This window comes from Dendropsophus ebraccatus, chromosome 4, assembly GCF_027789765.1.
Source record: "Dendropsophus ebraccatus isolate aDenEbr1 chromosome 4, aDenEbr1.pat, whole genome shotgun sequence".
Classification (NCBI taxonomy): Eukaryota; Metazoa; Chordata; class Amphibia; order Anura; family Hylidae; genus Dendropsophus; species Dendropsophus ebraccatus.
Window position 1 is genome coordinate 51664520 of NC_091457.1, and position 13016 is coordinate 51677535.

The 13016-nt window shown below is 41.3% G+C and overlaps 1 protein-coding gene across 2 annotated transcripts in view; it reads left to right on the forward strand.

The window, feature by feature from the left end:
- ELP4 (elongator acetyltransferase complex subunit 4) overlaps positions 1–13016 on the forward strand; it is a 221381-nt gene that overhangs the window by 70355 nt on the left and 138010 nt on the right. The window contains exon 7 of one of the 2 annotated variants that reach the window (XM_069968386.1): positions 6908–7099. In XM_069968386.1, the coding sequence (XP_069824487.1) occupies positions 6908–7099 (192 nt within the window). The remainder of the gene's footprint in view (positions 1–6907; positions 7100–13016) is intronic. The other variant, XM_069968387.1, reaches the window with a different exon arrangement.

The following is a 13016-nucleotide window of genomic DNA, read 5'->3' on the forward strand; positions in this document are numbered from 1 at the left end:
TACTGTTATATGTCATAATTTTGGCATGTATAATAAAATGTCAAAAGTTATTGACCACAGTGGGTCTCAATCCTGCTGCGATCCTGAGATACAGCTGGGGAGAGAGCATGGCAGTGTGCTCACTTCTCTGCTGGAGATCTGACTCTTATGCTTCCTAGACTATTGATTGGAAAGTTTGGAAGGGACGCATGCTGTTGCCCTCTTTTTGACTGTATCTCAGGATTGCAGTGGGCCTTGGGATTGAGACCCTGTGTGGTTAAAAGTTGATGCAAATGTAGAATTGCATTCTTTACTGTACTCTGACACACTTATGTGAGCAGCTTCTGCGCATAACACCAAGTTATTCCCTAGTTATAAGTTAGGGGTAACTAGCTGCTGGTTGGAGGTCCAACTGCTGGGCCCACCACTGATCATGGAAATTGTGTGTGAAATGTTTCCCAGAATGAATGGAGCACATCTTGTTCTCATGGTACGCGAGGGTCCCAGCGGTCCGCCCCATCTGATCAGCTAGTTATGGGTAAGGAATAACTTTTGTGGGATTTTTTTATTCCTTTTTTTATATTTACAAGTCTTTAGAGTTAGGATTTTAGTGTTATTTTCCTTCCAGCAGTGACACGTGCTAGCAGCTCTAGACCTTGTAGTTCCTCAGCGGCTTCAGGGATAATGATAGCATGGTAATGACTGGAGCGAGTTACATTAAGCATGCCTCTTACTTGGGCTGTTTTTCTCCATGTCCTTATTTTGCTTTTCCTTTTTGTTTGCTTCTTGGGGCTGTTTTTTTCTTCCTCGCTCCTTTTCTCCAGCAGTGTGGAATATCTGAGCTCATTTAGCTTGCTGCTCAGATTTCAGTCTGCAGAGACTCGTGGGCAATGCTTGCTTTGCCTTTGGTGGCAGTGCCCCTCCGGAGAAGTAAATTGGTCCCTGACAGGAACTTCTCCCCACTTGCTGCGGTAACTATGGTAACAGGCATGTCATAACACTTCCCACAGTACATCGTGCAGAATTTTGCTTTTCTGTAGGATGACGGGTCATTTTAAAATCAGGAAATGTTACTGGATGTTCAGTGTAAAGACAAAAACATGACAAGAGCTGCATCTATTTGCTGTATTTATTCCCAGACATCAGTCTGATAGTGTATTAATTCTTGTTTCTGTGGGGTTAGCATTCACAGTTACTGGACCTGTTCAGAAGTTTACATGATGAGTACTTGGAGTAGTCAGCACCTACTATTATACATGTTGCATTATTAATGGGATACTTTGTTGTCTCAGAATTTGGGACCACAATGTTTTGCACCAGGCATTACATTCTACTTCACACTCCAGAAACCCCACCCATCAAAAAGAAAAAACAAAACTTGAGAACATACATTCTTTGACATATGTAACATGTTCTCGGTGGACATGACAAGATAATGTGAATGTACCCAACAAAACTTCTCAGGTACACTTGTCCTAAGGCTTCCTTATTATCTGCACATGGTGTCTATAGAGAATAGGTGTCAAACCTGTGGCCCTCCAGCTGTTGCATAACTACAATTCCCATCATGTGCGCTGCAGCATCGGGAAGCAATGAATTCAACTTTCCAAATACTAGGGAACTGATCTCACGTTCTAGAGAGTTTTCCATAACAGTGTTCTCCACAATAGCTGATGTAAAAGCTTGCAACAGTATGTTTTATCCAATTGAGCCACATGAGCCAATAGAAAAATAGGTCCGTCCTTAAAAAAGTTATCCAGGATAATAAAAAGCAAAGCTACTTTCTTTTAAAAACAGCACCACCCCTGTCTCCAGGTTGTGTATGTTATTACAATTCAGCTTAATTCATTTATGTGGAACCAAAGGCCCTTTTACACATGCCGAATATTGTCAAAGAGGATTGCTAAAAACACCCTTTCGGCCAATAATCAGCCTGTGTAAATGTGTCAGTGATCAGCAGGGAAGCAGAAAAAAAAAAACACTAGCTCATCAGCAGTGATCAGCAGATCGCATCTTTTGCGCCGCTTCAAAATTTAGCGCTATCGGCCGCACATCTTCCTGTGTAAACAGGAGATGTGCCGCTAATAGCAATGCAATATACAGTGGTAACTTGGTTTAAGAGTGTTATGGTTTAAGAGCTCACATTTTTTCAAAATTATGACTTGGTTTAAGAGCATTGCTTTGGTTTAAGAGCTTCCTGTACTGGGTGGGAGCGAGAATTGGGAAGGGGCCTGTTCTGCATAGTGTGGTCTACAGAACTGTACTCTGACCCAGGAAGTCTCCTTCACCTTCCAAATCATGGCAGATCCAGTTCAGGCTGGGGCTTGCATCAGGGGACAGGACTGTGGGGGTAATCTCTCCATAGCTGTAACCCCTCTCTCCCCGGATAGACATCTGTACTGCTCATTCCTTCATGTTCCCTGCAGTCTTTGTCAGTCCTTGTGTTTCCCATCCTCTCCATTACTTTACAGTAACTTATAATATCACATATTCTGCTGTTTCTAAATGTTTGTTTCATTTGTTTTACATGTTATTCAGAATAATAAATCATTATTTTTGGGGTGTGGAACCAATTCTATGAGTTTCAATCTTCTTATGGGAAAATTTGCTTTGGTTTAAGAGTGGATTTAGATTACAAGCACAGTCCCAGAACGAATTATGCTCATAATCCAAGGCACCACTGTATTAAAATGGCTGCACGAATGGTACAGTGATTGTTTGTGCAGTGAATGGCGCTCGCTTGTACAGTCCCATATCGGGCCATGTAAAAGAACCCAAAGAAAGCGTCCATGTTTCTCAAAGCCTGGATAACCTCCTTGATGTCCCACAAAGGAGGATCCACAGGATAGGTGATGACTTATTGTTACAGCATTGTGTTAGAAGTGTGTAATGATGAAGCCACCCAACCAGCACTTATAGTCTCAGGGACCCAATAAGAGAAGATGGCGGCAGCAACTCCACAATAGATTGTTAATTTATCAATCTGTATTTTATTTTATTCTATTTTTGCTGCTGTGACTCTGGATAGGGTTGATGGTCATCAGTTCTGGGTCTTTATATGACATATTACTATGCATTGTTTCATGCTTTTGTGCAGTGACAGAATTTATTATGTGATGACTTCCATGGTCTATATAATACGTTCTAGGAATACATTGCTTCTAGTAGAGCAGAGCTTGTGTCATAGTATCTCTTCTTGGTATAAATACACAATGATAATATAGGATTATTTACTCCTCTTGGCTGCAGCAGCAGCTCTCCACACTCATCCTGTGCCCAGTATGGTCTCTGCTTCTTGACTGCCTGCTCTCAAAATAGTGCCAGACTCACACAGAGCACTCTCCTGGCACCTCGGCTTGTCTGCTCTTCTCTGGCTTCTCGTTCTCTCCCAGGGCATGGTTTTCCATCTGCAGCCTTTTTTTTTTTATTAATTTATTTCTTTCTTTTTTTTTTTTAAAACCACAGCAGGGACATGGGAGTCCTTCCTCCATGTACGGCTCCACATCTCTGCCTCTTTTCTAAAAGGTCCTTTAATGAGCCTCAGGTGCACGCTGTGACTCCAGAGAGTCCCTTGCTCTGCCATTTCCCTCTCGTGGACTTGTGATTTGCTTTCTGCTGATTGCCTTTTTAGATGTATCTCATTCTTTACTCAGTTTGATGCTCCTGTATAGAAAGCATTGTGACTTTCGCTTCAATCTTGAATTTTTTGAAAACAATCAAAAAACTTTCCATAATTTGAACTTTACCTTTTTAAAGGGGTAGTGCGGTGCTCAGCAATTATTCACAGTTATACAACTTTGTAATGTATGTTATGTCTGTGAATCGCACCCTTCCCGGGTCCCCCCCCACCCCCGCACATGTACCTGGAAGTGTGGTGCGATATACATACCTGACGCGTGTCGACCCCCGTCTTCTGTCCATGCAATCTTCGGGAGGCCGGCCTAGTCGCTGCAGCCGTCCTGCATGCCGGCCCCCCTCTGCAGCGTCATCAGCTGCTCAGCCGCGATTGGCTTAGCATAACTGTGCTCAGCCAATCGCGGCTGAGCACAGTTATGACGCGGCAGAGGGGGCCGGCAGGAGCGGGTCGGCCGGCCTCCCGAAGATGACTTCTTTGAAGAAGATGGCGGACGGGGTCGGTCGACACGGATCAGGTATGTATAGCGCAACACACTTCCGGGTACACGTGCGGGGGTTGGGGGACACAGGAAGGGGGCGATTTACAGACATAACATACATTACAAAGTTGTATAACTTTGTAATGTGTGTTATTCTGTGAATAATTGCTTAGCGCCGCACTACCCCTTTAAGGCCATCTCAATAAATCTCATTAACTTTCAATGGATGACAGCACCCATGCTTGACTACCACCCCATTTAAATGGAGGACATGGGTTACCATGATTAGTGGGAATGAGACACAGTGTTTTGTTAGAAGTTCACTGGGTGTTTCAATCTTTGGAATAGTCCAGCATATTAGTGACGTCTATATGCCCTAAAAGCAAATATGGTCTGGGAGTTTTCTGTTTCAACTTTTCTCTTGTAAAGGTATATAGAAGTTCTATGTTCTGGCCACTATACTGACTCCAGTAGTTGTCTAACTGGCTCCTATTCCAACTTCTATCTCTATAATGATTGACACTTTCCTTTAACATTCCACAAAGCTTCCCTTAGTTGTAGGGTTGACCACACCTCCATGGCACTTCAGAGCTGCTATAAAAAGGTGATTGCCGCCTTAGTAACCTTCAGTAAAGGTATGGTTATTCTCCCTGCTTACATGGCTATGTGGCCATGTAAACAGTTGCTGACATCTTTTCTAGCTGACAGTTTCCTTTTAAACTCAAAAATTGTAATATAAACTTTGCCTTTTATTGTGCATGATCAATATAAAAATAGGAAGGATAAAAATGTAATGACAAATGCTAAAATGCCACAAACACAAAGGATTAGGTATTTCTCTAAAAACAATAAAACAATATACTACACTGATCAGCCATAACATTAATGTGTGATATTGTGTAGATCCCCCTTTTGCCCCCAAAACAGCTCTAACCCATTCAAGCATGAACCCTATAAAACCTCTGAAGGTGTCCTGTGGTATCTGGCAACAAGAGGTTTGCAGGGGATCCCTTAAAAAGTACCCATGTCATAACAGTACCGCAAACAAGTTTTGATCGGTTGGGTTCTGAGTGTTCAGACCGCAACGGATCACGAGAACGAGCTGTGAGAAGTCCGCCCCTCTCCCTGCTCTGTGTCTAACCTGGACGCCTCCATATGCTTACATTATGCGGCCATGCAGGTCCCATAACACAGAGTCGGGAGACAATGCGCAGTGTGCTAACTTCTCCCAACTCGTTCTCATGATCAGTTGCGGACTGAACACTTTGACCCCGACTGATCAAAGCATTTGATATGTAATACGTTTTTCCTAATGACCGTAACTCTTTAAGTCCTGTAAGTTGCAAGAAGTTATCGTGAATCAGACTTTGATAAACTATAAATTGATTTCCCAAACCTCCTAACAATACACATTTACCTGAACAGTACATAAATTGCATATAGATCTGTACTATCATGAAGAAGCTCACATATTGTTATTATTTTATAAATTTTTCTGCTGATTTTAGTGACACTAGCAGACCCTATAGCACAGTATATTAAATTGGTGCTTTATAAAGGTTTAAATCCTATATATTCATTGGTCAATCCATCTTTAAGCAAGATAGTGAATTAAAAATGATTTCACGTATATCATTCTACCTTCAATTTGGCCCTTTGACCTCTCGAACTCGCCCTCGGAAATATTTCTCACGCTTAATTAGAAGGGAAGTTAGAGACGGCTTTTGTGACTTAGCATTATGACTTGTTGCATGTTCATCTCCACAGACCTTTTAACCCAGAAAAGTATGCAGCTCTCTCTTAGTCTGAATACAAGTTGTACACAAGACCTTAATATATTCTTGCTGTGGGCAATGGATTAGCTGAAATTGTCACCGCTGGGTGATTGGGAGGCTGCATCCTCACCCTTGTTACTGCAGGGCCTTTAACACATTACTGGGCTATGTGATACCAGCAGCCATAGTTAAATGTGCGATACTGATCAGCTTCTGTCCTTCATATTACATAGCAGACAGGGGTAGTCACATACCTGTCAGCTAAAACTCGTGTTTTTTAATAAGCTCAAACTTTTCACCTTTTTTAGTCTAATCAGAAGGTCATCTTCAGGCAATGCTCAGTATGTACATTCCTTTCTCTAGTATAGACTCAGAAATGAAGTGAAATGGAGTATAGGGATCATGTACCAATAATGTTGATGTGACAAGTTTTTACGCTCAATAAAATTGTTGTTAATTTGAGTATGTGGTTAACATACTTTGGAGTCTTGAAATATCGGTTATCATACCTGTTAAGATGGTATCACGACTTAGTCATTGCGTCATCCAGTTATTGCGTTGCAGATCGATGTGGGGTTGCGGCATGGATTGTGTGAATGAGGGCTAAAAGCTTGACAATTGGCTAGTATATCACCATGTGGCACCATAATTTAGAGGGCCATAACTGATATGTGATTTCTGTTTTCCGACACATCCCAATGACTCCTGAGCTAATAAATGATACCTGTAATTTTTTAAAAACGTTTGACCTATCAAATTGACAGGCCAGAAGTTTTTACTAACTGGGTCTGAACCCCATTTATTGCTACAATTTAACAGCATAAGCGCTCAGCTGCCCCTTTGTTTCTGCTCCGCTTTTCTCAGAAAGCCAACAGTGCGGTGTAGAGAAAAATTCACCGTTTACGAGGGCTCCTTTAAAATGTCTGCACAGAAATGTATCTTTATTGTATGAGCTATTGTTATAATGTGTTCACTCTAAATGCATTAATTGAATTTAATAAAGACAAAAAATGACAATTTGTATTTTTTTTTTACCAGCAGAAAGGACAGAAGAACATTCTGCGGCTTGGAGTGCAGTCTCTGGGATCGGTGCTGTGGGGTGACGACATCTGTACTCATGAGCGGCCTCACAACGTCCACAGCTTGACCCGGTTTTTGTATGCCCTCAGAGGTCTCTTACGGTCCTCGCTCTCCGTATGTGTCATCACAGTGCCCTCACATCTCATCCAGGTGAGACCATGAGTAATGTTACTGAAAGGGCACGTAAAATGTAGCCATAGTTTTTAACATGTGATGTGTATATCTGATAGAACTGAGAAACCAAGGTTTAGACTGGTCTGAGTGCCCATGCTGACTTCCATCTGCCTTGATGGGTCACAGCTGTTATGGCAGCACAGTAGGCACCTATACAATATTATGCTTTAGGTTTTATTGAGATGGCTGATCATTGTATATTTATGGAGGAGCACTGCATGCAGTATATATCATTCTAGGAATGTAGACCTCTGATCAGTTTCTTTTTGTTATAAGGCTACCCTGAAAATAAGTTGATTTGGCCAAATAAGTAAAAAGCTTTTAGTTTCCAGACAGCACCTCCTTAGGGGAAATGAAGCATTACACAATGCTTATTAAAATCATCTGGCTGTCTATGGGATTCTTGTCTAATGTATTTTTAGTTATGTGAATGTCACAACACATGTATGAATGATAGCCGCTCCTGGGATAAGGTTGACGTATAAAGATGTCTCGCTTTAAATATAGTGCCCCGGTAAAGGAATTGCTCAGGTATAAGGCCCTATTACACAGAGAAGTCGTTCCCTCATCGGCTGATTATTGTTTTTAACATGTTTAAAAGTTAACAAGCACACCTTGCCCTGTGTAATAGGTGATGCATGGCTGACAGCTGTTAAAAGCAAGGGTTGCACGGACATCACTAATGATGTCTGTGCAGCCCCGGACCTGCGATTATCAAGCCATGTTATAGGCTCTGTATGCGAGTACCAATCTAGTAGATCAGCGTTTACTTACTCAACACTTTGGACCATCTAATGTGGCCTATATTTTCCCACACAATCTGACATCGGGCATGGAGAGATACACTGCACACTGGTCCTATTCTGGTTAATATGATCCATACATTATACACACCGGTATTGGACTAATGCCATGCCAAAGCAAGTGTTCTGCCCTACATGCTGTGTCTTTTTCCATACCTAATGCTGGTTTGCCCAAACAACCTGTTTCTTGCATGAAGAGTGTCTAATATTTACTTCAATGTTTTTGCGTAGACAATTGTCCTTTTTTGTTTTATAAATGTCTACATAAACCACTGCCTATCTGCATGTCCACTTCTGCATGCGTCATCGTGTGTTTGACATACTAAGATGTTGTATTGTGTTTGATGGAATGAAAATCTGGTTTATTTGTGTTGGATTCGAGATATGTATTATTGTGAGAGAGGCTGAAAGTGCTTCTCTTTACATCCTATCCTGTACAACAAGAGCGTTTTAGCCCTGACCCAAATAACCTTTCTGTCTGAGAGTGCTTTTCTTAGCTAAGGCTGTCAATTACGTCGGAGTGTGTGCTAACATCGAGATCTGTTTCCACACTGCAATACACCAATCACTGTTTTTTCTCTTATATTTACTCTCTGCTTTCCTCCTATCTCATCTTAAAAACATGGGAAAGTATTAAGGCCCTACACGTAGCGATTATGGTGTAATGATTTGCTATAACGATCGATCACTAATGAAAACCAGTGTTTGAGTAGCAAACAGTTCTAGGGTTATTTACCAATTGCTGTTATGAACGATCATTTTTGCGCCATTGTATATTCGCTTATCATTCCTCATGACAACCCAAAGAGCAAGTTTTATCTGCAAACAATTGTCGAACTACTAAGCATAATTTTTTGCATGTTAAATGACAACAATTAACAACTTCTTGTTGGATGTTATTACACGGACAGATAATCCCTCATTTTTGGTTGTTATAGCGAAATTTTAAACAATTATAGCTTCTTGTAATTGGGCCTTTAATGTGAATATAATTCACTAGTGGTGTTATTATTGCTAGTATTACATAGGACCTCATTATAACTAGTTATCAACATGTTATGAACGGGGCTGCAAGTTTAAAAGTAGTTTTTTAGGACAATAACTGCATTACCTGCCGAACGGACCCCTAGGACAGATCCCCTTGGATTAAAACCAGCTATCTGAAGGTACAAGTGGTTTGGGGGGGGGGGTCAGATTGTGGGTACAGAGTCTCCAGTGTTGACAATGAGAGTGCTGTCAGTTTCGGTAATAGGTTTTCCCGCTATCAGAATTACAGAGAGTTATCTATTAGATGCCCTATTAGTGATAATCTAGTCAATGCCTTTAAGAGAACCTGTCACATTGCAAATGTAGAGCAATCTGCAAGCATCATGTTACAAAGAGTTAGGAGCGGAGCAGATTGATATCTGTCTTTTGGGGAAAGTTCCAGAATAACTTGTCATTTATTCGTGTAAACCCCTGTTCATTCTAGGGATAGTTCTAATCAGTGATTGACAGATCTCTCTATATGCACCCATATACACAGGTACATATTAGTTACTGAGTAGTAAACATCGTTAAAGGGGTTATCCGGTGTATATTGCTATTTTATGATGAGAATATAGTACTATATTCTTACCTGTCGTGCTCCACCACAGTTTTCGGTTCCTAGGCTACCCGATACCTGTGTTCACGTCTTCTTCAGAACTTCCTGTCTATGCTTGTTAGACCTTTCCTGTCCAAGAGGTCAGCAGCAGACACTGGACAACCCTTTTAAGTTTGAAAATCCATTAGTACTTTCTCTGTGCCAACTATATGACGCACGGAACCGAGTCCTGCCTTCTATCTGTTTGAAAGGGAGGGCTTTCACTCTGAGCCTCTCCACCCAAAGAATTGACATGTCAATTCTTTGAGCCGAGAGGCGTGAACAGCAGAGGCGCGCGAGTCCTCCCATTCAAACAGAAGGCCGTTTCGGTGCCAAATCCGCGCAGGGGGGAGGTGTTCCGAACGGAATTTCCGGAGTGTGAAAGGGCCCTTACAATGGGATTTTAGATCCAGTAATACAGTTACTATCCCAGCACTTCATTCTTGTTTTTAAGGTATATTTTATACTGCATTTTGTAAATTTAATTCTGCTGCTATTTGGCAAAGCTAGAAGTCAGTATACAGTCTTTATGTTTCTGTCCAATCTTTGTTTTTGTTTTTTGCCCTTTGTCTTTTGGCGTAAAGTATTTTGGAAGGACTCACGATAGCTAAGGTGTGGCTCCCCATCACTTCTCTAATGGAGAGTGGATTTTTACATTGTACATGGAGAAAAAGCGAGTGGTTAAATTTTTAACAACCTCCGGAAGCGCAATGCTAGTGAGTAAAATGCCATTAGGAGGCCAGAGAAGCGATGGTCTCTGTATATCCTGCATTACTGTGTTCCCAGAGCCCTGCTGTGTGCTTGTTCTGCTTTCCTAGAAGCCTGTTAAAGAACCTCTGAGAGCATGTGTAGAGCCCTGGATGTTAATAGATAATTGGGGAAGATGGCAGGATGGAGAGGACAGGCGAACATGTGGTCTCAGGCTCCAGCACTCCACTCCACAGACCTTTATATTGGAATAACAGCAGATGCTCACTTTGTTTAACCCCTTGGCTCCTGGAGGGGGCCAACATCACGTTGCTTTGCACATATTGCTTGTCTCTCGCTTTGCCTAGGGGCTTAGACAACCTACTTTCTGGATTGGGCTGCTAAATATATAGTATACACGTACGCAGCTGCTGTCGCTAGCAACATACACATATGTATATAGATGAGCATGTAATTATGGGGATATTTAGGCAAGAGCAGTTTAGACAAATATATTCTACATAAACCTATATTTCTGAATATACAGTAGGGGTAAACGAGTAGAGAATGGAGAGAATTGCAAACATATCGATCCACATGTAAAGGGTATTGTGGTGTGCAGTAATTTGAAATCTTTCACTTCTGCAGAGGTTAAAATGATTGATAGATATGTGCGTGTCCTATATAAATATATGATGCCTGGCCCTAATCTGATGGCCTTACTGCCCACAGTGCCTGTTATGAGAAAATGGGCAGCATTCCCTCTAAGCTTTGTAGCCAGTGATCTAATGTTTGAAAGATGGGCTCTGTTCCGTCTAACACTGAACAAATTAAATAATAATACCATACCCTGTCCTAATAAGCAAGAACGCAACCAGATATACTGGACCATATAGCATCTCTACAAATAGTACTAAACAGCATCCAGGTATAGATGAGTGAAGGTTATTATATACATCTCTTGGTGGTCTTGGGCAATAAAGGGGTTGATGGCTGTATTACTGGTAGTCTATGGCAGTGGAAAGCCATTCCTGGCTTTGGCTTAAAAAATCTGTCTGATAAATCTCTTTGTAAACGCACCCTTAAGGTGGTATTACACTGGACGATTTTTCGGCGATTAACAATCTCAAAAGACCGCAATGACGAATGATCTTAATCAGTCACCCTATTACACAGGTTTAAGATCGTATGTTCGTTCTTGCGCTCGTCCTTTCCTTGCTGACAGACCAGGGAACGAGTAAACGACGCATTATTACACCAAATTATGTTTGAACGATTTGTGAATGATCAACGATGAAAATAGGTCCAGGTTCTATCAAACAATCAATGATTTCTCGTTGGTCGTTTAATCACTGCCTGCTATTACACGACACGATTATCTTTGAAATCCGAACAATATAATGATTTTAAGAGCAATAATCATCCCGTGTAATATCACCCTTGGTCACCTCTGTAGTCTCCACTGTTGTCCTGTCTCTAACAGGAAGCTTGCACTGATTTATAAAGATAAGGTGATGGAGAGGACTGTAGAGCTGTGAAAGTAGGGCTGCCTGGTTATTTCCGTGATCAGACAGAAGCCCTATGTCCAGTCCAGAGCCTATGTGGTGTGCATGGGAACAGACTTTCTATGAGTTGCTTCTGAGTTGCACAACTATGCTACTGCACCATATTGAATCATGTTACCCAGGTCCATTCTGCTCTGTTTCCATGCCCTTCGCTGGGAACCAGGGGCGAGTGCACCCTTCCCAGTAGATGTAGTGAGCGGCGATTCGTTCAGTGCTATGTGCAGTGCTGCTCACCTCTGTTAGTAAGCAGTGATGCATAGAGTACTATGAGGATTGCTACTTACCTCCTGCACCTGCTCAGTTACTATGTATGTTAGTCTTTGGGAATGAAGTGCCACACAACAGATTACTCGATGATGTGGTGCTAGAAAATGATGATTTTTGTGGCTCCATAGACAATGTGTTCAGATGATGAGCGAGCATTTGCTTGGCAATAATTGGGAATGATCACTCCTAGGAAGGTTTGTCCAGCAATAATCTCCCCCTCCCCCCATATAAAACGTCCTCTTAAGGGTTATAAATAATTTTGTTGGGATGTATAATTGATCCAAGAAGGTTTGAACTTGATGAACTTAATCGGTATCTATGCGGTTATATTGTTTTATATTTACCCTGAGCCTTGGACATCTGGAGGACAACTGTACTGAAGATTCATTGTCCTCAAGCTCCTTTTGTATTTATTGCTGTTACTTTATGAAGGAAATAATAGTCTGAGTCTAAAAACAGCCTCAGCAACCTGTCACATCTGAGTGGCAGCAACTGACTGAAAAGTCACAGACTTGACTTTAAACTTATATTAACCTATAGCCTTTACTGACGCTGATATGTTGTAAATCCAGCTGGAATGAGTGTTTGGGAACAGTGTGAAATACACTTTTGAAGGTGTTGTAACATAGAGGTCAAAATTGTTCCCAGTGTCATATTTTTTTCATGATAGCCGTGTTAGCTTTGTAGATCTTGATGGCCAGTCATTACTTTTAGTGTAAGCCATTTACGTAGAACGTTGAATCAGAACCCATGGTTATCATGATCTTCTAAAGCTTGTGGTTATCAAAATATAATCCAAACTAGGCCATTGGTTATACATTTCTTCCAATTTTGTTGGAATACTGTTATTACCATTTGAGATACTTTGTGAAAAATCTCCCAGTATTTATTTTATCAACATCATTGACCAAGTTTGTATTGTAATATTCCAAGTGCTATGGTTTTGG